Source organism: Maylandia zebra, linkage group LG12 (assembly GCF_041146795.1).
Source record: "Maylandia zebra isolate NMK-2024a linkage group LG12, Mzebra_GT3a, whole genome shotgun sequence".
NCBI classification, from domain to species: domain Eukaryota; kingdom Metazoa; phylum Chordata; class Actinopteri; order Cichliformes; family Cichlidae; genus Maylandia; species Maylandia zebra.
Window position 1 is genome coordinate 26,986,851 of NC_135178.1, and position 25,182 is coordinate 27,012,032.

At 40.8% G+C, this 25,182-nt stretch overlaps 1 protein-coding gene across 4 annotated transcripts in view; it reads right to left on the minus strand.

Moving 5' to 3' along the window:
• The window catches only part of sh2b3 (SH2B adaptor protein 3), a 73,477-nt gene that overhangs the window by 38,460 nt on the left and 9,835 nt on the right, over positions 1-25,182 (minus strand). For 3 of the 4 annotated variants that reach the window (XM_004547101.6, XM_004547102.5, XM_004547104.6), the window contains exon 2: positions 14,042-15,175. In XM_004547101.6, coding sequence (XP_004547158.1) covers positions 14,042-15,148 — 1,107 coding nt within the window. In that variant the 5' untranslated portion in view covers positions 15,149-15,175. Of the gene's footprint in view, positions 1-14,041; positions 15,176-18,525; positions 18,631-25,182 lie in introns of those variants that run through there. The other variant, XM_004547103.5, reaches the window with a different exon arrangement.

A 25,182-nucleotide genomic window follows, 5' to 3' on the forward strand; every position in this document is an offset into this window, starting at 1 on the left:
GCCAGTGATCTATTGTCTGTAGTCTAGAACCTATGAGAGGTTTTACTCCTTTGAAGCCTTGAGATATATCAACACCAAGTGCTTTTCTTGGAAATTTGTGGGCTTGTACTTGGCAAGATTTCTATGAGTCCTCATGTGCTCCTGACAGGAGTCATTACTGCCAGTTCTTACTGAACACTGGTTTTCTACTCAGTCTTAATCCCTCAAGCCTACTTTCATGCAAGACTGGTCTGTGAAGACTTTTTAATTAAGACGCAAAATCTAAAATTATATATTTAAAAAAAGACTCTGGACGGGGAATTGTCTGAAATCCAGCACCGGCAAATGGAGCTCTTATGTTTAACCACACAGAGAAAATGGCCTAATGAGACATTCTGGTAAAGAATGACTAACACTGACAGTAGCAAGCGCCCCGTGCTCACTTTTCACTTTCTAATCACCAGGCTATGTACTTGAAATCTTTCGTGCTTATTATGCTCACTAATTCATGCTCCTGCTGTATCACTTCATAGCACTGCCACTTCGGCTCCCACTGTGACAACATACAGAGGCAATTTTGTGACTAGTTTTGTCCAAGCACTTCACTGCACTTTCCCATGACTTTACTTTCAACACTAGTGAACTCAGCCATAATTCAGCACCTCACCTTGCCAGCAAACCTTTAAATCCAACTCTTTGAAACTCCACAAGAAACTGATTTCAATAAGCTCCACACAGGACTTCCAGGTGATGTCATATAATAACCGATCCACATAACTTGCTGAAGCTTCCAGCCTCTGTCAGCTGCTTTTAATGCATCTGATGTTAAGTCCAGGTGCTTTGTGAAATGTTTGTTTTTAGGTAGGGATAACCAGCAAGACTTCATTTGGTCAGCAAGAGCTGAAGTAGAAGTATTCAGCCCTTGTGCAGGCTTTAGCCTGTTGAATTATGTAGAGCTGTGCTTTGGGCGGATATTTTAACATTTACTTTCTTCCCGTTTGAATACAAATGATTAAAAAAATAAACATATGACTCAAATTCAACACGAAAATCAACTGACTCGCCTCTAAAGCAGTTTCAGTAATTAATGAAAGTTGAAAACTTCATGAAGTTGGATTTTGTTGGAGTGTTGGCTGCTGGCTTGGTACATGAACAATGGAAAACGGTTACACAAAACACAAAATGTAGTGTTAGAGACTGGCAAAGATCAAACAAGAAAGCCAGCAAAAAAAATGGGACATCGAAAGTAAATACAACTGCAGCAAATCAATCAAAATAAAGAATCTTTGAATACTGCCAGAGGGAAAAAAGCAATAGAAATCCAGTTTTCCATCACAAATAACTTTTGGGCAGGCTACCTGGGTATTTTTTTCAACTCTACTTTATTTTATACATTTTTTTTTAAAATATTAACAGTTGGACATTTTAGCCTTTGTTTGACATGACAGTGCACGGATAAGTAGGGAGACAATGTGGGGAATGGCACCAATCGTTTAGCCAGCAATACAGATTCTAGCCTTTGGTTTAGAAGTCTCCAGTGCACTCAATTGAGCTATAGTGGCATCCTCCTTTTAGTAAAATAATTTCAAACTTGTGCACCCAATGTTTGTTTTTTAGAGCTGTTATTGATGCTGTCCAAGCAAAAAAGAATAGATCGCATAAGGCAAGGCAAGGCAAGTTTATTTGTATAGCACAATTCAACAACAAGGTGATTCAAAGTGCTTTACAGAGACATTAGAAACAAGAACAAATAAAAAGCATGATTTAAAATTGATTAAAACAAGCAAATAAACTAACTAACTAATTAACAAACAAACAAACAAACAACAGTATATAAAATCAAAACAGATAAAATCAGAACAGTAGATAAAATCAGTAGTTAAATGTAAGTTTTGAAATTTAAGCTTAAAGTGTGGATTTGGTGCTTTATTCAAATGCAGCTGAGAACAGGTGAGTCTTCAACCTGGATTTAAATAAACTGAGTGTTTCAGCTGATCTGAGGCTTTCTGGGAGTTTGTTCCAGATATAAGGAGCGTAAAAGCTGAATGCAGCTTCTCCGTGTCTGGTTCTGACTCTGGGAACTGATAAAAGACCGGATCCAGATGACCTGAGGGATCTGGATGGTTCATACTGGGTCAGGAGGTCATTGATGTATTTTGGTCCTAAACCATTCAGAGCTTTATAGGCCAGCATCAGAACTTTAAAGTCTATCCTCTGACGGACAGGCAGCCAGTGTAAGGACCTCAGAGCTGGACTGATGTGGTCCACTTTTTTGGTCTTAGTGAGGACTCGAGCAGCAGAGTTCTGAATGAGCTGTAGTTGTCTGACTGATTTTTTAGGTAGACCTGTAAAGATGCTGTTACAGTAATCAAGCCTACTAAAGATGAATGCATGGACTAGTTTTTCCAGGTCCTGTTGAGACATCAGATCTTTTATCCTTGATATATTCTTGAGGTGATAGTAAGCTGACTTTGTTATTGTCTTAATGTGTTTTTCTAAGTTTAGGTCTGCATCCATCACTACACCCAAATTTCTCGCCTGGTTTGTGGTTTTTAGATGTATAGATTGAAGTTCTCTGGTGACCTGTAATCGTTTTTCTTTGGCGCCAAAGACTATTACCTCAGTTTTGTTTTTGTTTAGCTGGAGAAAATTGTGGCACAACCAGTCATTGATTTCCTCAATGCATTTACCAAGAGCCTGTACAGGGCCTCGGTCTCCCGGTGACATTGTGATATATATTTGTGTGTCATCTGCATAGCTGTGATAGTTTATTTTGTTGTTGTTTATAATCTGTGCCAGTGGGAGCATGTAGATGTTAAACAGAAGGGGTCCCAAGATGGAACCTTGGGGAACTCCACATGTGATACTTGTCTGCTCAGATGTGAAGTTACCTATTGATACAAAGTATTTCCTGTTTTCTACGTATGTTTTGAACCAGTTTAGTACAGTTCCTGAAAGACCTGTCCAGTTCTCCAGTCGTTTGAGTAATATGTTGTGGTCAACTGTATCAAATGCTGCACTGAGATCCAGTAAAACTAGGACTGACATTTTTCCACTGTCTGTATTCAGACATATGTCATTGAACACTTTGGTCAGAGCGGTTTCAGTGCTGTGGTTCTGTCTAAAACCTGACTGGAAGGCATCGTAGCAATTATTCTGTTTTAAGAAGTAACTGAGCTGTTGAGAAACTGCTTTTTCAATGATCTTACTTAAAAACGGGAGATTTGAGATCGGCCTGTAGTTGTTCATTTGTGTCTTGTCAAGATTGTCCTTTTTCAGTATAGGTTTGATTACAGCAGTTTTTAGTGATCCTGGAAACACACCTGATAATAAAGAAAAGTTGACGATCTGTAACAGGTCTGACTCTAAAGTCTTTGAGACCTTTTTGAAAAAACTTGTTGGCAGGACATCTAAACAGCAGGAGGAGGAGTTCAGTTGACCTAAGATGTCCTTCAGGTCTTTGCTGTTAATAGGTTGAAACTGTTTCATGGTGTTTAAACAGTTTTTTGGTGGACACAGTACATATCCTGGATCTGCTGTTGATGTACCAATTGCTTGTCTAATTTTTTGGATTTTTTCAGTGAAGAATTTGGCAAAGTCATTGCAGGCCATGGTCGAATGAAGTTCAGCTGCCACTGACACAGGGGGGTTTGTTAGCCTGTCAACTGTAGAAAATAAGACCAGAGCATTATGGCTGTTTTTAGTGATGATGTCAGAGAAGTAGGACCTCCTTGCATTCCTCAGTTGTAAATTATAATTGTGAAGTTTCTCTTTATAAATGTCATAATGAACCTGGAGGTTTGTTTTTCTCCATCTGCGCTCAGCTTTCCTACACTCTCTTTTTTCATTTTTCACCAGTGTGGAGTTTCTCCATGGAGACTTTTTCCTTCCAGAGATAACCTTCACCTTAATGGGAGCAATAGTGTCCATTACATTTAACATGTTAGCATTGAAGCTATTGACGAGCTCATTGACTGACCCTCTGGGCAGGTCAGGTGTTAATGGGAAGACCTGGTTAAAAATTGCACTACTGTGTTCAGTTATACACCGTTTTGTGATCACTGTTGTTGATATATTTGTGTGGGCTGAGATTTTACTTTCAAAGAAAACACAGTAATGATCAGACAGGCCCACATCAGACACAGTAACCTTTGAAATGCTCAGGCCTTTGGAGATCAGTAGGTCAAGAGTGTGTCCTCTATTATGTGTGGCCTCTGTTACATGCTGAGTCAGCCCAAAGTTGCCCAGAGTGTTACTCAGGTCTTTAGTCCCTTTATCCTGAGGGTTGTCCACATGAATGTTAAAATCCCCAGCAATAATTACACAGTCAAAATCAACACAGATCACAGACAGCAGTTCACTGAGGTCATTAAAAAAGTCTGTGCAGTATTTGGGAGGCCTGTAAACATTAAGAAACACAACTTTGGATGGGGATAAATCATTAAGAGCCCAAAAATTACCACGACATTCAAGCCCATGATGTGGGTATATAAACCTTTGACCACAACTTCATGGCATTATTCACTTAGTAACCTGAGAATGTGTGGGTTTGCTGTCTTTCACACTCTCACCCGCACAAAGGCCAGCCATCAATCATCTACCCGAATGGTCACAGACAGAATGTAATGTAAGCCGAAAACTTATGACTATCTTTTTTCCCCCCACTTTGACTTTAAGCCATTTTAAAAATCCTGCTCTAATCTCTATATAACCCTCCAATCAAATCCACAGTAGCGCCACATACAACTCTTATTAAAGAAAAGAAAGACATCAAAAAACTCATCCAGCAAAACAGTTTTTCCTTCACTTCACAGTCACTATGGGCGGCCATTACATTTCAAAACATTTATTATTCCAACCAACCACACATGCTCAAAGCCAACTGGCTAGATGTTTAAGGTCTTTGCAGAGCTCTAACTATCCTAATTTCTTTCTTTCAAAACATCCCTCAGATCCCTGTGGGCTGGATGAGATCAGATGATGTAAAATTAGAGGAAGCGAGGACGAGTTGAGGCATGTGAGAAGAACCTTTGTCCTCTTCAAACCTTGTTGCCTTTAACGTCACAAACACGAACATGAACGTTTAGTCTCGAGTCTGTTTCATCTGTCTCGATCCACCAAATGGATTCGTTACCTGAAAGTTTGCACCTAAATACATGTGGTAAGCGCACCTTTGGTGAATAGTCAAAAATGCAAGCGCACCCACACATATTACATGACTCAGTTACTTGAAGGCATCATTTGAAGATTTCATGAAACTCGATCCCTGGAAAGCAGAAAAGATACAACTTTGTGGGTGAGATATGAAGACAGTTCTGAGTAAGAAGGAAACTATTTCTGAAGAGAGACAATCTCTGCTGTTCTAAATACTGTTGTGAATGGTGACAGACTGATCATTGTGCTTCTCTTGGAAGAAAAGACATATTGCATTTCACTTTGCTAGGGTAATATTTCCATTATTGATTAATCTGCTATTTGATTTGAGAATCGACTGACTAAATGTTTGGCCAGACAATGGAAAAACATTATTGTTATACAATCAGCTGGGTATCGTCTTACAGGCAGTCTTTTTTTGCCCAAACTCCCAAACCCAAACTTATTCAGTTTACTAGAATACATAAAACCTAAAGATTTTTCTAGATCATGTAATCAATCTATTTCTTTACTGATGCGCTTAAGTCTGGTTTGCATTTTCTGAGAAAGCTGAAATCGACTTTGTTTCTAAATTAGTGTAAACAAGTAGTCATCCGATGTCATCCGCATACTAGAAACATAAAAAAAGGGTTTGTAGCAGAGAAATATTGTAGTTCCAGTAAAGCCTCAGCACTGTGCATGTGATCCTCACGAAGTAGGACATTATTTATGGAAAAACGCACTGATGTTGAGCCTTTGAAATGCCATTTGCAAAAGCTTGGAACAGCACAAATAAAATTTAATTCACTTTGATTGTGCCGGCTTAGCAGCAGAAACCACAGAGGCAAACTTTTAAAAAATATGCATGTCTCAATGTGAGAAAACATGCATTTTTAAATGATTCGATATGGATAAAATGGGCAAAACTAGAGAAGACTTTTCACGAGGGAAAATTAACTTTGATAAATTCTGATATTTTTTTGATTTCAGCCTAACCGTCAGTCTGTCTTTCTCATGTCTCCTCCTGTTGTGTTTCCTGCGTCTCTCTCGCCTGGTTTCATTCTGTTTCTCGGACAGCTGACTGGGGCCCATGTGTTTAGGGCTTTAGTTGTGGTATGCAACGAGCCAAGCCAAATTAACGCTGCATGTTGCCATATGAGAGACTGAAATACAACAAGTAACACAGAACAGATGGACACCAGAGTCTCTTTGAAAACTATTTTCCACTGATGCTGCAAACTCCTCTCTTACTGTCAGTAAGAAAGTGCAGAGGGAAAAAAAGCAGTGAATGTTCACTCAAAGAAAACAGCATCTAATGCATATAAGAAAGCATTTGATTCTGTTGATCGTTGTGGAAAAAATCCATGTTTGACTCAGAAGATCCATTTTTGAAAGTTCTACTTCAGACTTTTTGCTGCAGCTTCATGATAAAGCATGACATATTAAATGGGAGGCAAAAAAGAAGCTTGTACGATACATGCTCACACACATAAAAGTATGTGTGCGAATATACAAACACACTAAGACAGCGAAGGACCTGCTCGAAAATCAACAATATACATCATGCATGCACGTGTACACACAAGCATGAAACAAGAGCATGTGGGAAAGATTAGAAGAGCTGGAACAAACACATGCGAATGGACAAGCACGCACATATGCGCAGCTGAGATGAGATGGGATGAGATGAGAGGCGTATGATTAAGATGAAGTCTACAGGAGGTCTGAGGAAACATATCAGACTGTAGCAGTCTGTGGGAACTCTCTCTGGAAGACAGAGCCACGATTTTCCTGGCAAGACACAAACCTTGTCTGTAACCTTGACTACTGAACATCAGATAAAAGGAAAAGTAGGAATCGCTATTGAATAAACAGCCTTAGCGGTACAGAAACAATCAAAGCAAAGAAAAGCTAAACGAATTATGTCAAACATACACACAAAACCTCACAATAAAACACTTCATCACAATAAATAATTTAAATTAACTTGTAACATGAAGTTCCAGCGTTGAATACCGAGGCGAAATGAGAATTTGGAGACTGCTTCTCTTTTCAGCTGACATAACAATTTTCACTTCTGCAATATATCAAGAGTTACATTGTCTTAACTTTGTTTTTTTACACTATAGAAAATTTCACAGCTATGTGTACCCTCACAAATAAAAGACTTGACTTATTCCTATGGACCTAAGACAAGGCTAATAGGCTAACTGACTCTAAATTGGCAGCAGTGTAAAAATTGGACGTAGCCACTATGGTGTCATTTTAACTCTGCCTTTTCAAGCCACTCTGTTAGTAATTTGTTTGCACACCTAGGATTCCAAGTAGCCACGCCCCCTATTCCGGTCTCATGTTGGACGAGTCACACATAAAAATTCAACCCTATAGAGGTCTTTAGAAAGGGGGAAGCCATCCACAGAAACCAGAATTGTTATTTGTTCAAGGCAGTTAATAATCGATGGTTGGACATCTTGCTTTTTGGAGCATGCCTCAAGTGGCCATTTGAAGAACTGCAGTTCATCCAACTAACATTGCGGGGGTGCTGGAGTCTATCCCAGTACACACTGGGCAGGACTTGAGTGCACATTAGATGAGACATCAGTGACTCACATAGTTCACACTAGGGCTGGGCGATATATCGAGTTTTTTAAAAATATCGATATATTTTCATACGAGATATAAGATGTGACAATATCGTTTATATCGATATAGTCTATGTTACGTTATAATTATACTTGTGGAGCCGCAGGTTTGCCTCTCTTTCGTCCACTTTTGTCTCTACGCAACGTTACTCGGCCTCGCCTCTCCTTCACTGAACACAACTCCGCCTCCCCCATAGCTTCACCTGCAGGCAATGACAAGATGAAAGCGGAAAATCTCCATTAGCGAGTTACCGTGCGTGGGGCTGGACGGCGTCAACGTGTTAGCGAGCTAACCGCGCTAACGAGCTAACCGCGCTAACGACATGCAGCCCGGAGGAGCTGCACGGCCTAAAATCCTTTCATTTTCTCAAAAATCGACAGTGCGCCTTATGTATGAATTCTGGTTGTGCTTACTGACCGCGAACCGATTTTATGTGGTACACAGCGCTCAGCAATCTGTCAAAAAAATGTTTTAATATGACTTTGCTAAGCTACGGAGCTGCACCGCTTGATGGATTGTCGGAGGATTACGGCTACCAAGGGGGAGCCTCGCGGAGTGATACGTACTGTGTGTGTATAAGGACCACAAACGGCACCTGTTCAGAGACGTGGTGCAGCTGTGAAATCTGTCTCTTTGTTATTATGCTCAGCGTCTATTAGTTTACATTTTGACTGCACAATTGTGAGCTTTTTGTTATGCACAAAAACAACATTGTTTTCTTTTATTTATGGACCATGATTATTTAATAAATGCTGATAATTTATTTTTGAGTAATTTCTTCATGTACATCTACGCTGTATGTAAATAAAAGTGCCCGTGTGACATCTGGGACACAGTGTGACTAAGAACTCTCTTTTTGTTCTTAACTTATAGCTTTAAAAAAAAAAATCGAGATATATATCTTATATCGCCATCCAGCTAAAAAATATCGAGATATGAATTTTGGGTCATATCGCCCAGCCCTAGTTCACACAGACAGTGGTGGTTCAGCAAGCAGCAGCTTGCAAGCCTAAAAAATGAAAGCAATTATTCTATTGCTACTAATTTGACCAAAGCAAGCAAACTAAGCAGGAGAAAGCAGCAACAGAAAGTTGCGTTAAGTTCCTTAACTAGAACGCTATCGTAATTTTAGTGCACTGTTAGGTTAGAGGATGACAGGTTATAACATTTTCACAGTATGATAACCATCTGAAGAAGGAGATCAGATGCTGTGATATACTTTAAACATGAAACCAAGTTATTAATTTTGACAAGCTGCTGATGATGGAAGGATAAAGATATAGAGATATATTATCTCTCTTGTTGCCCTTTTTTTAAACACTAAAAATGCACATTCTATGTTACTCATCAATTTTAATATGAAACCCAGTAAAGTGTTTCAACTCTACTATAAATGTGTGCAATTTATGACCAATATTTGACATTATTTTTCTGTAGAATATTAAAACAGTATAATATATTCACTTTGCAATCACCGAGGAAACTCCCACAGCTGTACAGAGATATAAAATGATGTGATACAAAATGTTCTTTATTGTGTTGCCATCAGATAAACTGCATTCACAGATCAGTTCCTTAAAACTGCACTTCTGGGATCTCACTTTTCCTTGATTATACTCCATGCTGCAGACACGGACACGGATGGAGTACTCACGGTGTAATCGAGGCTTTAATCTTCCACACAGTACCTATAGCAGCTGCATGCTTAAAATCTATTTCAGGCCTAAATATGGGCTAACACTTCAGATTATGCAGAAGTGAAACTGCCCTCAGTTTTAAATATAATTATAGGACAAAACAGACATTTGTTAGGACTTGGCTGAAAAGTGACTGCATCTTTCCCAGAAGTAACCTAGCTGACTGTTGCCTTTAGCATGTTTTTGCTTTTAAAGTCAACCTACTAAAACAACAATACTCACAGACAACCTAATGTGTTGCATAAAATCTTACGGGGTATCATCTTACTGGTTTATTGCCTTTTCAGGCTAATACTAAGCAACTGACAACTGTGCTGTTGCCTGCTGCTTTCTCACGCAAACTCATTATCAGTTTCCATGCAGCTTGCGCCTTTGTGCTAAATGAGCTCACTGATATTACTTCTGTTTCTCACACATAAAGATATAAATAAAAATGCATGCGTACTTTGCTCAAGGATTATTATGTTCTGTGCAGCTAAGATATGTGTGATGTGTGCAGGCGTGCATGCTCACACACTGACACATTGCCTACAGATGTGAAAAACCCCAATTTTCATTCAGAATAGGGAAACTGTACTAATAGCAACCTCAACGCATTCCAGCTTGGTGTGTTTAAATAACTGTTACGGCAATTAATGCACAAGTTTTTCATGTGTACATTAAATGTGAGAATGCTAGTCCACAGCTCTCCTTCCTTTTAAGGTCATTCTCAGGCCCTTATCTATCTGCCTTCCAAGATCACACATGCACACACACACACACACGCACGCACGCACACACACACATTAAGAGAGAGCGTATTCAGAGCACCAGTGCATTAAAGCAAAATTGCAAACAGCCAGGCAAATCCTGCCAATGTCTTCCCATTCTAAATAAACACGCAAGCACGTGCACACATGCACGACTTTGGCTCTGAAATCAACTGAATTACCTCACACACATGGTTAGGGCTGTAAGCGGCTGAGGACTCGAGGGCTGCTAAATATAAAACTCTACAGACACACATACGCCTTCAGACACATGCACATGCATGCAATGTCTCTCTCATGGACCTTTATGTGTGTCTGAATGCACACTTGCACACACCCTAAAGAGACTAAACTCTGCTTACTGGGCCCTGCCACCTTATAGATGGCAGGGCCCAGGACAGCATTCGACCTGCTCTGATCACTGGTTTAGGGGCTAAGTGTGCAACTACATGCAGCCTCACAGCTGGCCCCATCTGGAAATATTGCAGGGTTTAATGCCATGAGGCCTTGTGGGGGGAGCTAAGCATGCGAGGAGAGAGAGAAAAAGAGAAAGAGAAAAAGAAAGAAAGAAATACATCCTGCTGTGCTGCGAAGAGCTTACAGCAACAACTGATGTCATGTTTCCAAGTTACAATTGCCACTTGGCATTAACAAGTGTTAATTAAGAAGTAATACACCAGTCAGGCATTGCATTTAAACCACTGACAACTTTAGTGAATAAAACTAATCATCTTAGTCCTATCATCCATCACCACCCACCTACACATCGTGGCAGACCAACACCCCTGGAAATACACTGTACAATACAGAAGGGATAATACTGGCAACTTATTTACTGGTTGATAAAATGGGAAGAAATACTACTACTAATAAATAATAATAGTTGACTAATCCAAAAGTCAGAAAGCTTGTTGACATGTGTCACTTTCACGCACATTATCAGATTAGTTTGCTATGTGAGGCACTAATGTTTGCAGTGCTAGCAGCAGCCTTCTTCTTTCTTTACTTGCAGGTTAACATGAACATGCATGTGCTGAACATGGCTACCTACTACTCCTCTTCAGTGGTTATATGCCAGTTTACTCTGTTGCAGCCAACATATGGATCGCATACAGTTCAAAGTACTGCTGGTTTGAGGGTTGTTATCCATCTAAGTTTCCACCTTGCTTGTTTACATCTACCTGCCACTTGCTGCAGCTACAGTTCGGTTAGTGATGTCATAGACCTAACAGTTAATCTGAACTGTACTTTGATAAAACGTAAATAATTTTTGAAGCTATATAAGCATTATTTTTAATTATTTACTAAAACTCTCTACTATATTCAAACCAAAACTGTTCAGACCCCAGACTCCAATCTGACCAACCATCTGTGGGATTATTGTGAACAAGCTCAATCCAACCCTGCAGGTATCAGGTCATTGCACAACCCTGACAGGGTCAGAGCTGTTTTACTGGCATTTGGGTAAGTTAACTAATGTTAGATCGTCGGCTTTAATGTCATGGTTGCTTCGTGTAAGGAGAAAAGTTGTGACTGGCTGCAGAAAACCCCAAGCAAACAGGAAACAGTGTGGGAGGTGTATCTACTCACCAAGGATTAAAAGAAGACATGAATGTTGCAGATTTGTTGATGTAATCGAGTGAAAATGTCACAGCGAGAAAATATTGAGCTATATTTCTGAGCTATAGAAATGCCCTGTATATGTTTGTATATTAATAAAGGGATAAGTAACAATAGTCAATGAAGTACGGACTGATTAAATCTATCTCATATGACTAGCAACTTAATTTCCACTTCTTTAACTAGGTTAAAGGGTAAACCAGTTAGGATAATCTTTAAAGGGTACCAGTGTGAAACAAATCATCTATGAACTGTGATGACCCTATTGTGCATGGAAAGCATGAGTGAACCTGAAGCTCATGCCCTCCTTTAAACTAAGCTGTGAGTATATGACTAATATCTTTTCAGTTTGTGTTTTCAGTTTGGTTAACAAAAAAGCTTTGTGTTTATCATCAAAACACTCCCTCTAGATGCCACTGAATCACCAGAAGTAAAGGTGAAATGCAAACCGCCAGTAAGACAAGACGTTTTTTTTTTGAGGCAAAGCTAAATGTCATCACAGTTTTCGTCTTGTTTTGTCATGTGGCAAACTATTCACTAAAAGGAGCTTCTTAGAGGCAGTAAAAATACCATTTATGCAAACAAAAACAAACACAGGCAGAGAAAAGAGATGATTTGAAGGAGGGGGGGAAACCCCTGCAACTAAACAGCTGGAAACAGGAAATGACTTTGTGCCTTAATGTGTGTGCGCTTGTTTTTGTGTGTGCGTTAACTTAAGAGTATGTGACACTGCTTGGCAAACTTTACCCAGCCCTTTAAAGGCAAATGTGGGTTTCCATCCTATTGACACAAACAGATCTAGTGACCTACCATGCATAGATATGAAACACAAGATGACAAACCTGTCAGCTGTAACATGTCACAGTGTGAGCAGTTCTGAGAAGAGGTTATTTAAAAAAAAACAAAAAAACAACACATGCACATCTGCAAAAGCGGCAGACACAATCCAGTGAAACTCTGCAAAGCTCTCCTGTACTGAGAACAGCAGCAACAGAAAACGATCAGTGGTTTTCATGAACATCTGCTTGTTGCAATCAAACTAAGCATCAAGAAGATAAATCGTGATGTGTGTAGATCAGTAGACAATATTTTGAATTGACTTCTTCAACATTTCTGAAAATACATTTTTTGTTTTCTTTCTTTCTCGCTCAAATCTATAAAGTACTGAGGATGCACTTGTAGTGCATGACTAGTCTCTTTCCATACACAGTTAACAAAAGCTGCAGACTAGCATAGCTAAATTCTATTTGTTTGAATATAGGAGGATATGAGGTGACAGGAGGGGTTACACCGTGACTTTTCAGGCAAAAAAACTCTAGTCTGGTGTTCCGAGAAAGAAAGTAAATGATTTGCAATCTCCTTTAATTTGCAACATCATGGCATAATTTTATATATTTAGTTGCCTGACAAGCTAAACAGTATTTCTGTAACCTCTTGACTTAAACACTCCTCACACACTTTGATGACTTTTATGTCCAATAGAGACCAAAAGAAAACTATAAAAAGTGCGCAACTAAAGAATTATTTTACTAACAACTCATACTCTTTTGTCTTTTCCAAATTATAATAAAGGCAGATAAAGATATTCATACTAGCCTGACTAAATAAACTTTAAAAAATTGAGAATAGTGCCATCGGTACCATTCTTACACTTCATGCATGCAACTAGAGGCGAGCAATCAGGCCAGAAGATCATGCAAGGGTTTTACAATTCATGATATAAATGATACTTCTTTCGCATATTTAGTTTAACTCGTGATCACATGAGTAGTTGTGTACACGTGAGATGGGGCTAGGCCGGGGCTAGCTGGTTACCAGTAGTGGAGCTTTCAAAATAAAATACTTACACATAGCAGCATTAATGATTTAATCTGTATGATTTCTCTGCAATGTGGCAGATAAAGAAAGACCACGGTAAACGATTGTGAGATCAGCTAAACCTACATGAAACACCAGTCCACTGATAAGGATGTCAAGACAAATCTTTCTCTATCTTTCTCTTTGTAAGCAAAAGTCATGAAGCTGTTTCAGATAGAAACCCCAGGAGTCAAATTTTGTACAGAAAGCTATTTAAAAATAAAAATGAATACTTTTCACCTGCTGTGAACTGTTTTCAAAGAAATGCCCACATATTATCATGTGAAACCACAGCTGAGCTGTTAGAGTTTAGTGAATCGCGTGTACGATGAATATAAAGTGTGCCAAAGCTTGTGTTTTTACCTTTGGAGGATCATAGAGCTCTAACTGGTAACTTTCCCCTGCTCCTCTTCCTCCTTGAATGTCTCTGATCCTCCTGACCAGCAGGTGGCAACGCTGCCAGCGGGGCTGTGAGTCTGAAACAGTTTCGTCCACCAGAAAGTACCTCAACTGGCCCTCTTTACAGCAGCCGCTCGCCTCGGATCGCCTCTGCCTTTTACTACGAAACCTATTGAAAGGAGCCATGATCAGCTCCTTCATTCCAGGACGGTGTGAAGCAGCTGTGGGTGTGGCTTCGGAGGAGTGGGAAGAAGAGGATGACACCTCTTCGCTGATGGAGGAAACTGCACCCACTCTGTCACCATTATTTGGAAGATTACTGTTGGTGGTGGTGGGGTTCCTAGGGGTAAGGTCCCGGGATGAGCGCGGACTGGCTTGGGGTGATTTCTTTAAAAGCTTATTTACAGACTTCCGGATTTGGCTGAAAGAGAAATGTGTGACTTCTGAGTTTTCAGGGTTCGAGGTTAAAGAGTCAGAAGAGTACCGTTCAGATACCTGGCGATGATCTGTGCCAGAGATCTCCTCGTTGCTATGGCTATGAATCACCAGTGTCCCGCTGCCAATTGTGCGAGATCCTGAAAAGGAGTTTCCCGCAGCGCATCTCAGTGGCAGCTCCTGCTCCCGGCTCAACACCACCGGCTCCACTTTCGGTGACGCAGTCAGTGGAGCAGCTCCTCCATTTGGTCTGCCAGTCTCCCGATAGTCCTGCACCCGAGGCAAAGTCCGCACTCGAGTGATTACAGGCTGAGGACGAAGGACCACTGGAGACGATGAGGGAGCGCTACCGGAGGCGGCAGAGCTTGTGTTCTGACCCAGTGGCGTGCCGTCTTTGTCGACCTCGCAGCAGAAGTGTTGCTGGAAGAGGTCAGTAAATTGCTTTGAAAAGGTCTCTGGTGGAAGCACATCATGGTGTGGTCGCTCTCTTGCAAAACTCCGGTAGTGCCGGGCCAGCTCCTGGGCTGCGGCGATGGCATGCAGCTCGCAGAATTCCGTCCAGCCTTTTTGGGCAACTGCCACACCTTGGCCTGCTGCTGTTGTGGTGTTGGCTGGATGGATAGTGTTACCATTCATTGCAGTAACCAGAGTGGATGAGAATCACTGCGGAACAGAAAAAGAAGGCGGGTAAGAGAAATGAATGGATGAAGCATGGAAGAAAAGAACGAAAAAAGCCAGAGGAGCAAATAACGAGAGCAAGATATAGGAATGCAATTAGATCAGGATAATGTGGAGGGTTGTGCAAGACATGCAGCACTAAACATGGGAAATGGCACAACAGTTACAGCACATTTTGAATTGCTTCAAAGTTTAAAAACAGTTCAAACACTAAGAAAGAACATTCAAAACTCTGATTTCATCTGAGCTTGATCTGTAACCGCACAAATTGGATTACATGGGCCTGCAAAAAATCTCTGGCAATCAACCAGAGTATCCTAGAACCCTGAAAACTCAGAAGTCACACATTTCTCTTTCAGCCAAATCCGGAAGTCTGTAAATAAGCTTTTAAAGAAATCACCCCAAGCCATGATGTGCTTCCACCAGAGACCTTTTCAAAGGACAATCGGTTACCATTCAGTTAATGGGAGAAAACGCAGCGAGTGTACACATTTTAAGTAAATTTCAGGAAATTGTTTCCTACAGCAGAGGCGAGCAGAGAGAAAGGAGAAACTGCGTTCTAACCTCCACTGATATGGATGATGGCAACTCAAGTATTTTATGAATGGAAACAGTAATTAGTCAGTCAGACAGAAGGTGAATGAGGCCCTGACTGAGGAAGTACGGTTAGAAAATCTCTCAATCAGCCACGCTGCCTGTATTTTCATCCGTGTGTTTGTGTACTTACACGTGACCTATTTTAATGGTCCTTCAGTTTTTTCCCCCCCAGTGTATCACTCACGTTTTAAAACACGATACACAAACAACATGATTATTCATTAACTTAACAAACATCATAAGTGTAGTGAAAACAAAAGTGTTTATTTATTTATTTATTATACTTAAAGGGGATTTCTTTAAGTACAATTAACACGAAAAATAAATAAATCAGTGGCGTTGGTGGAGGGGGACAGGCTCATCCGGTAGAGAGCGAGGCGCATATTAATGAGCGTTTTTGACCCTATAACCTGTCTCGCAAGGGTAACCACTTCTGCCGGCTAGCCTCCACCACAACATCTGCAGGTGTGGGTGGGGGGGGGCAACAAGGGGCCCAGGCAGAAGCTGACTTAATAGACAGAAAGTCGTAGCAGTCAACCAAAGGGCATTTCAGTCATATGCTGCCGAAACCAGGTTTAGTGAGAGACTCTCAAAGATATGGAGAGAAAAACAGCTGCAGACAACATCTAATAAACCTCCTGAAAGATTTTAAAAGTTTTTAGCTTCTGTTGGACAGCTCTTGTTGACCAAAGCCGCGCTTTTCATAATCTTTGCTCAAACTGAAGTAAACACCGACTGAGTTTGGACTTAATGAATGTGGCAAAATCTTAAAATTTTAAACTGATTAATCATCCAACCTTAAACATTCACACACGCAACCTCATTTTATGAGTGAGACAGTAAAGATGTGACATGTGGTAATATACTGCACTGAACTTGATGTGTTCGGGTTGCCTTGGAAGGCTTGGCCTCCTACAGTAGGGCTCTGCTACTTTTTTTTGCGTGCATTGTTTCACTTCCTTGCTTCTGTTAATGCACAGTGCTTCAGTGTTTGCTGATTAGTCTAATCCCACAGGGCTTTCTCTGTTTAAACTTGTGGCTTTTCTTATAATAATCACTAAATTGAGACTATCAAAAGCCATCTACCATTTTACTCATCAGGGCCCACAACTACATTATCAACTGTAGGTACTGCATCATTTGGTGCACGAAGAAGTTAACACGCAGCTTCTCTGTACAGTGCACACGTGTTTCAACCTGTCCACCACCGTTAAAAAACTAGTACTGTTGTAATTTAAAAGAACTCCGTGGTTAACAGCTTTAACCACACAGTTCATCAGAATAAAGGAAGGATGTATTCCTAAGTATTCAACAAGCCCTTCTCTTTTCTTTCTTTTTAAACGCCCATTTGCTGTGTGTGTGTGTGTGTGTGTGTGTGTGTGTGTGTGTGTGTGTGTGTGTGTGTGTGTGTGTGTGTGTGTGTGTGTTTATCCCTTTTTGACCTTGAGTATACTAAACAAATAGGCATAGGGGATCAGGGAGAACACATTTTTGGGCATGTAGCATAAGGATGACATAAAAGTGTGTTGACTTGGAAGTGAGTAGCCCAGGCATGACTGGTAGCTGGAATAACTGGACACGACTTCTGTTCAGATATAGCAAGATTCAAGTGACGTTTAGAGACAGCCAATGACGGCAATGAAAGAGTCCCATTTTTGGTAGAATAAAGAAGCAGATTTGGGTCTTCTGGAAATGAAAGAAGACAAATATGACTGGACATTTAGAGTCTTTTTAGTCCTAAAACGCTGACATATTAAATTCTGAAGCAGACAGGAAGAGCCATAGATAGGATATTTAAAAAAAAAAAAGGATGTAGCTACTGTGATATCAGCTGTGTGGACTTTTGGAGCACCCATTTTGGTACTTTGTGCGTGTTCATCTTAAGTTTTTGTTTCGATCCAGACGTGGCCATATTGGAACAAGAAGGCAGAGCTGTGGCATTATCACCTGGTGCTGGTGCAAGCTTACTTAGCAAGGTGTTAACTAAAACAGAATGTTTCCTGACTCCATCGAATGGACAGAAGACGCCCACAATGATGCCGAACTTTAAGTCTTAATACGATTTAGCCAGGAAACAGGAAAAAAGAAACTTCTGAAGGGGGGAAAACATCTGTAGAGACCATAACTGATTTTTGTGCTAAACTGTCAAAATGTTTCATTTCTGCACTAACTAAATGTGGGCATTTTACCACGAGAGTCTATGGCGACTGATTCACTTTTGGCACCTACTTCAAATAGCCATTAGTTGCCATCTGCAGTTCTTGGCACTTCTACATTGGCTTAATTTTATAACTGGAAGTTTGTGCTTGGATATAAGACACTCAAACCCACCACTGGAAGAAATACAGTCACATACACAGACATACATACAGAGGTGAATTTAAGCTTCATCTTAAAACTGCCACTTTGCATGTGTAAACACTGCAGACACATGGTGTAACTAACAGACTGTAACTAGCATACAACAACTAGTCAGATTTCTTCTTATGTGCTGCACAGTAAAGCGGTGAACACAGGTAGAATATTCACCATAACACAAACCAAAAGCAACACCTCAAGGTGCCTTTAGCAAAGAAGTCAACATGCATTATATATAAGCTGCTTCTTTTTCTGCCCTGCATGTCTTTCCATAATAAAGTGTTGAGCAACAGATGAACAGTTAGACTATAAGACGTAAACTGCAGTATCATGAACAGGAGTTTAACCTTCTAACTTCAACATGTGCCTACAGTACATACCATCTTCCTCCAGTGCTGCAGAGAAGAGTCTAATCGGCATACAGGAAGTGTGAGAGTGCTTTTGCATATGGGTGCGTGTGGGCTGTTGTGTCTCTGTGTCTGGTGGGGGGGGTTGTCACAGACTGTGGTCCAACAGATCACAGACAACCACAAGAAACAGGGGGTGGGGGGATGGGGGGGTCGCGCTGTGGTCGGGCCAAAACATGGAGCAACGCGTCTTGTTATCTAATTTCTCTCTGTGTCCTGAGCGACAACCTCCTGAGATGAAGACTTGTAAAAGTCGTGAGGTCACATCTTAAAATAAGCGTGCCGTTTTTTCATTAGCACCATCAAACATATCAAGGGGACACGTACGTCAATGAGGCAGTGAAAAGTTGGCATCGTGAAATATTGCGTCACTAAAGTTCCTGGATGTGTCCTGTCACAACAACTAATCCCCTTCCTGTACTTTTTCAGAGCATGCTCAGTGCATGCCTCACTTTGCCCCTTCAGCTGGCCTCCCAGAAGCTTGGTTCTATCTGCCTGGCCAGCCCAGCGATGACTCAGCACTGCCTAGAGAACATACACACACACATGCACACAAAAACACAGACACACACTTCCTCTCGCCGTATCCATTGGGGTCTTGGCCGCCTCCGTTCCCAGGGTTTTCCCTTTCTTTTCATCCTCTCTGTCCTCTGAGGATCTCCAGATGTGTTTGGACTCAAACTTCCTTGACTTTTTACCTTGACGAAGAGCCATATTCAAACTGTGAGGGGAAACAAAAAGGCTAACACAGTGTTTGTGTCTCCTTTCTCTGTTCTTATCCGGGACCTCTAACCTCAGCTCAGTGTTTTGTTATTGTATTATTGCTTTCCTAGACAGCATTCGGCAGGAGACGGCAGAAAAAAAAGCCAATCCAAACACACGAAATTGCAACTGGAAAACATTTGTGCACTCCTGCCTTTTTTCCTTCCTCACCTTACTCATCACTCCCTCAAGCTCCTTCTCCTCCCCTACAATGCCCGCATTCTTCTTCTGCGAAGCACACGCACGCTCGCGATGGCACACTGATTGCTTTCTTCGTCTCTCTCGTGGGCTTTACAGAAATTTGGCACCGCTTTTTTCTCCCCCATCGACACCACAAAACAACCTGAGGAACTGCTGCACTGTGTCGAGATCAACGTCAGATTTTTTTGGCAAGAAGAAAAAAAGAGAAAAATGATCTAACCAAACAAATGCTACTGTGAAACTACTGATGCAGCAAGTCAACCACTGCTGTTTAAAAGAGCAAACAGGTAGTGACGCATACCACACAAGTCTTTAATGGACAAATGCAAAATGTCAAACAAGTGTCAAAACGCAGCAGCTAGTCACACTTGCTGACATTTAGACAAATATAAAACAATCTCTTCTGAGCATGTGACATGAGGCAAAGTCCTTCTAGAAGCAAGCCTAACCACTCAGCAGCCATCTTGAATCACCTCCACAATAACTTAGGCAGTAATTATCTATTATCTAAATTAGCTTGTAGTTGGTCAGTGAATATAAAAACTGTATCCTGACCTTGTCCTATAAAGTTAACCACACACCAGGTCAGGTTGCAAGACACCACAATGAGTCACACAGCTCTCATCTATCCCTAATACTCATGATGTACACGCTCCAGAAGTGGACATAAAAGAGTCTGATTTTAATCAGGACGGAAGGAAACAGGATGTGTGAAACACAGACATGAATCGATCTTGTTAGCGTGAGTAACCTCATGACTCAGGACTTACTGGGGAAATTCATGTGTTATATTGCGGCATTTTATTCCCACTAAATGGAAGTGCTAGCAGTATGATTTACAGTAAACAGCGTCCTGGATGTGGTCTGCAGGGAACAGAGACAACATGATCTTTTGCTCAATATTTTTTTGTTTGCACAAACATTAACACCACATGGCTCCTCTCAAAAAGAAAAGAAAAAGCTTTTTTTGGAGCAAAACCAAGAAAATAAAATCTCCCAAGACCGCGGCTTATATAACACTACAACTCATAGATAATAATCTATGCTGCTGGTGGATGTAGACTGCTATTTATATCTCACAGGCCTGGTATCAGCTCTCACACACCACTGAGTTACCCTGTTGTCCCCATTAGGGAACAGCTCGTTTGATGCAACGGACACACACATCCATGAAAGTGTTGAAGTGACCTGAGTTTTCAGGTCATGCATTCAAATTAGGAAGTAGGGGTCTGGTTTGAGAGCGCTGCAGCACCTCTAATGGCCACTAGATGCTGGATGCATAACCGAAATGCAGACTGGGTGGGAAAATGTTACAAGTCTGACAAGTGCTAAACTACCTCGTAAAATAAGATTTTAAAGGGTTTTAAAAACAAGTTTACTTAACCAATAAACTGATCTCGAGGCTCCTGTGAGTTTGTATAAGGGAGAATTTTTGAGTCCCGCTGCCAACCGAAGCTGAAATGTTTTGTCACCGGAGTCACATGGCAAAAAAAGCATAATTAAAATAATTTTAGCTTAAATGTAAAACATTTGATGTTGGTAAACGTCAAATAGCTCAATTATCTAATTTATGTTTTTAAAATTTACTTAATGGCTTGGAGTTTTAAGTGGTTTAACTCAAGTTTGCCAATGTAAAATTATCAGACCTTGCATACTGAAAAATGACAGTATTGGAAGATCCTAACAACGACAAGATGACTATATGCCAATGAGTTCTCTGAAACAGTATCAATTTAATTTCAGCAGATTCTGTACATCTCGGAGTTGTTGGGTTTTTTCATGCTAAAAGTACTCAGCACTCCTGACAATACTCAGCTCAGTCCTTGATAGTACCAAAAAGGCACAGCCTCAGCAGCTCTGACACTGGTTACTGAACAGGTGCAGGCATAAATACTCAGAGAGCAGCAGCATTAACTTGTCCTTCATTGCTGTTCCACACTTGTTGTGACATTCGGTCAGTGTGTTGCTCGACCGTCTTTCCACTGTTACTGGACAGCTGGTTAAGCTAGGAAGAGGTGCACAGCGTGGAAAAGATGACTAGCACCTTGTTATGTTGCTACAGCTGTTTTTGCCACTGTAAACAACTGGAAAAAGCACGCCAGACTCAGGAAAAATAGACAAGACTTTGCAGATTTATGGAGATTACATTTGGATGTTTCAAAGCATAGCATTTTTCATAATGTAGTCTTCTTTTCCAGCTACTAAACTACCATTAAACTGGTCCAGGAAGGCTATTGGTGTTGCACTTTTCTCCTTATGAAAGTAAGGGGTCAGCAACCTCCAGTCACTAAAGGAAATATATGTATTCCCCAACAGGTGGCTGTTTCTAGGTGAAACTGGTCACAAATGGTAAATGGCCTGTATTTATATAGTGCTTTACTAGTCCCTAAGGACCCCAAAGCGCTTTACATATCCAGTCATCCACCCATTCACACACACATTCACACACTGGTGATGGCAAGCTACATTGTAGCCACAGCCACCCTGGGGCGCACTGACAGAGGCGAGGCTGCCGGACACTGGCGCCACCGGGCCCTCTGACCACCACCAGTAGGCAACGGGTGAAGTGTCTTGCCCAAGGACACAACGACCGAGACTGTCCGAGCCGGGGCTCGAACCGGCAACCTTCCGATTACAAGGCGAACTCCTAACTCTTGAGCCACGATCGCCCCCCTTTATTTGTTTTTGTTTCTAATGTCTCTGTAAAGCACTTTGAATCACCTTGTTGTTGAATTGTGCTATACAAATAAACTTGCCTTGCCTTGCCTTGCAGTACCACACAGGCAGCAATCACCAGCAATCACTTGCCATTCAACTGAGGAATACACATTTTCCAGAGTGACCTGTGGTTTTCAGGGGATCACCAGTCATTAGGCATGTGTGGCCGGGGCTTGTCAAAACCTATAGTCATGTAAACAATATCGCCTAAATAATCAACTAGCCAACTCTATGATTATAGCTCTACTAATCAGCAAATCATTTTAAAATAAAAAATGTTTATAAAAAATTCCAAATTCACTGAATTCACAGTGGAAATCAAGCGAACTTTCCCTAAAGAGCAAGCTGTGAAGAAATTGTAAACTATAAGAATAAAAAGATAAATATGAGAAACTAACGACAGCAGAAGTGGAATTGAACTCCTTTTTGCACAAAGACAGGAAGAAGATGCAACCACAGGCGCAATAAACATTAGTTACTACTTGACTGCTACACATCAGCTCCAACACTGCACTCCCGCCAGACCCTCCAGACATGACATCACAGACACTACCTCCATGTTTTTTCAGACACACTTAAACATGAATAGATATCAGATTGTTGGGCGATGAGCTAAACTGTTTGCTCTTGCTCTAAAACACACAAACATACAGATGTGTGAGCAACTGGTCTGGGAATGTGTGTACATGTACACCTCTATGTGCTGATTAGTTGTACATTATTGCAAAAAATAGGATGCAGTCCTAACTGTCACGCTCATTAAGTAAAATGCAATTTACAGCGAACCACATCCGTCCGACCTTTATATAGCCCGAGCCTTATTACCGACATCAGCCGGATCCAATCTATTGCTTATGACTCAATTAATATGCATGGCATAGAGGCTCACAGAGACATCAAACACTCGGCGTTTCCTGTAAAAACTGCAGTGGAAAATTTATATAAATCACACACACAAAAACCTAAAGCCAAAAAATAAAAAAAACAACACAGCAACATGTGCATCCAAGGAACTCGGGTCAAAAACAGATTTTATTACCTCTGAATTTTCACTCCCTGAATCATTGAATGAATCAGAGATACGGATAAACTTATAAAGCAGGGGCACAGTAAGTGATTGTAAGAGGGGGGAGAAGGCAATAAAGCAGTGAGAAAAGGAAGAGGAGGAGGAACAACAGTCACAAGGACAGAGAGAAAGACAGATGGGCGGATAATGAGAGGCCAGGCAGGAAGTGAGAATAACAAGCAGGAGAAAGCTGAGAGGAGAGGAGACGGCGCCAGGTTTGTGGATGAAGGTCCAGGTGGCAGAGCACAAGAGGAAAGGAGACCAAAGGATCACTGCTCTGCTCTGCCTGGGCAGCAATCACAGCAACAGGAAGCCCTGCCCTGGCAAGCAGCAAACAGTGCACACATGCAAAGACGCCGTGCATGTACACTCACATGCACACCAACGTGCTGCCTTACGTGAGGAGAGAACTAGAATATCAAGTACAAGTGTTACTTAAAATATTTAACTGTGAACATGATGAATACACATTTGTGGTGAAAGCTGCAAGTGAAAAAAAAAAACCAAGTGGTTCTGGGAACTTTTCTGCTTTCGTATTTTAAGGCTAAATCGCAGTACACAATACACATCATGATATTTTAGAATAACCTCTAAATTATTTTATAAATGTTCGATTTATCTACTCTGATACATACACTACACTGATTACTTAATAATGACCTAATATGTTAAATTTAAAGGTACAGTGTGTAAAATCTCACCACTAGATGTCAGTAGATTGCAGACTGCCATCAACTGTATCCTGTTTTGTTATTGATCCTGTTTTTGCCGCTATTAGCAACACCAGTCTTTGGAATTAGGGGTGAGTTTTGATTATCGATTTATCGATTAAAATCGATTCTAGCTTGGATAACGTGATATCGATTCATTAAAATCCTGAATCAATTTTTTAATATAAATTTATTTTGCCCGAAACGCCAGAATCTCAGGTTAAACCTCACAAAATTTCAACAACCACCAAACAGCTAAAACAGTAAATGAGAGCAGGTACACGGATTCTTCACAAAGATGCAAACACAAAGCGCTGACCCGCCGACAGATCAGAATCAGCGAAATGTCGCCTTTCTCACCCAATGGCACGGACACGGTCGGGGCCGAAACCCGACAGCTCGCTGATTCTGATGTTTCGGCGGGTGCGCGCTTTGTGTTTATGTCGTTTTTGCGCTGATTCTGAAGCTGCAGGTTTGATCTCTCTCCAAACAATATTGACTGAAAACGCTTAGCTGTGTCTCTGATAAACCCTCTGTAAGTTTGCTCTGCTTCATGCTTCAACAGCATCAGGTAATGTTCATATGCTGATTAACGGTTTCCTTCTGTTTTTGATGTACTGCAGAATATTTTTTATAAAAGCCCAGGCCTGGAAAATCGCCTTCATGTTTTTCTGTGTTTTATCCTCAGTTACTTTGACACAAAGGCATCTGCTGTGATGCTTAGACCTTTGATAAAGTCTCGCAAGTGTCAGCTTTCTTTTTATAGATATAAAAATATGGAAATGTACTGATACGTGATCAGAATTATAATATTTCTGACTGTCTGAGGCAAAATTTCCCCGATTCAAATCAAATCGAACTGAATCGAATCGTGGATCGAATCGATTCGGGACCTTGTTAATCGGAATTGAATCAATTCTAGAAATCAGTGACGACACCCAGCCCTATTTGGAATGGAGCTAAGGTCATTGGACTTGGACGCTTAGCGAATAAACTGTCATATAATCAATCTATTTATCAAAGGGAAAGTGTCATTTTTAGGACACCTAAGCCTAACATTAGCCAGCATAATGTTAGCTTATAACCATCTGTTAATGATCGGTTGTGAGCCAACTCCTGAGAAGGAGAATAACCAAAAATAACTATCAAAAAATAACTAGGCATGCTTATGCA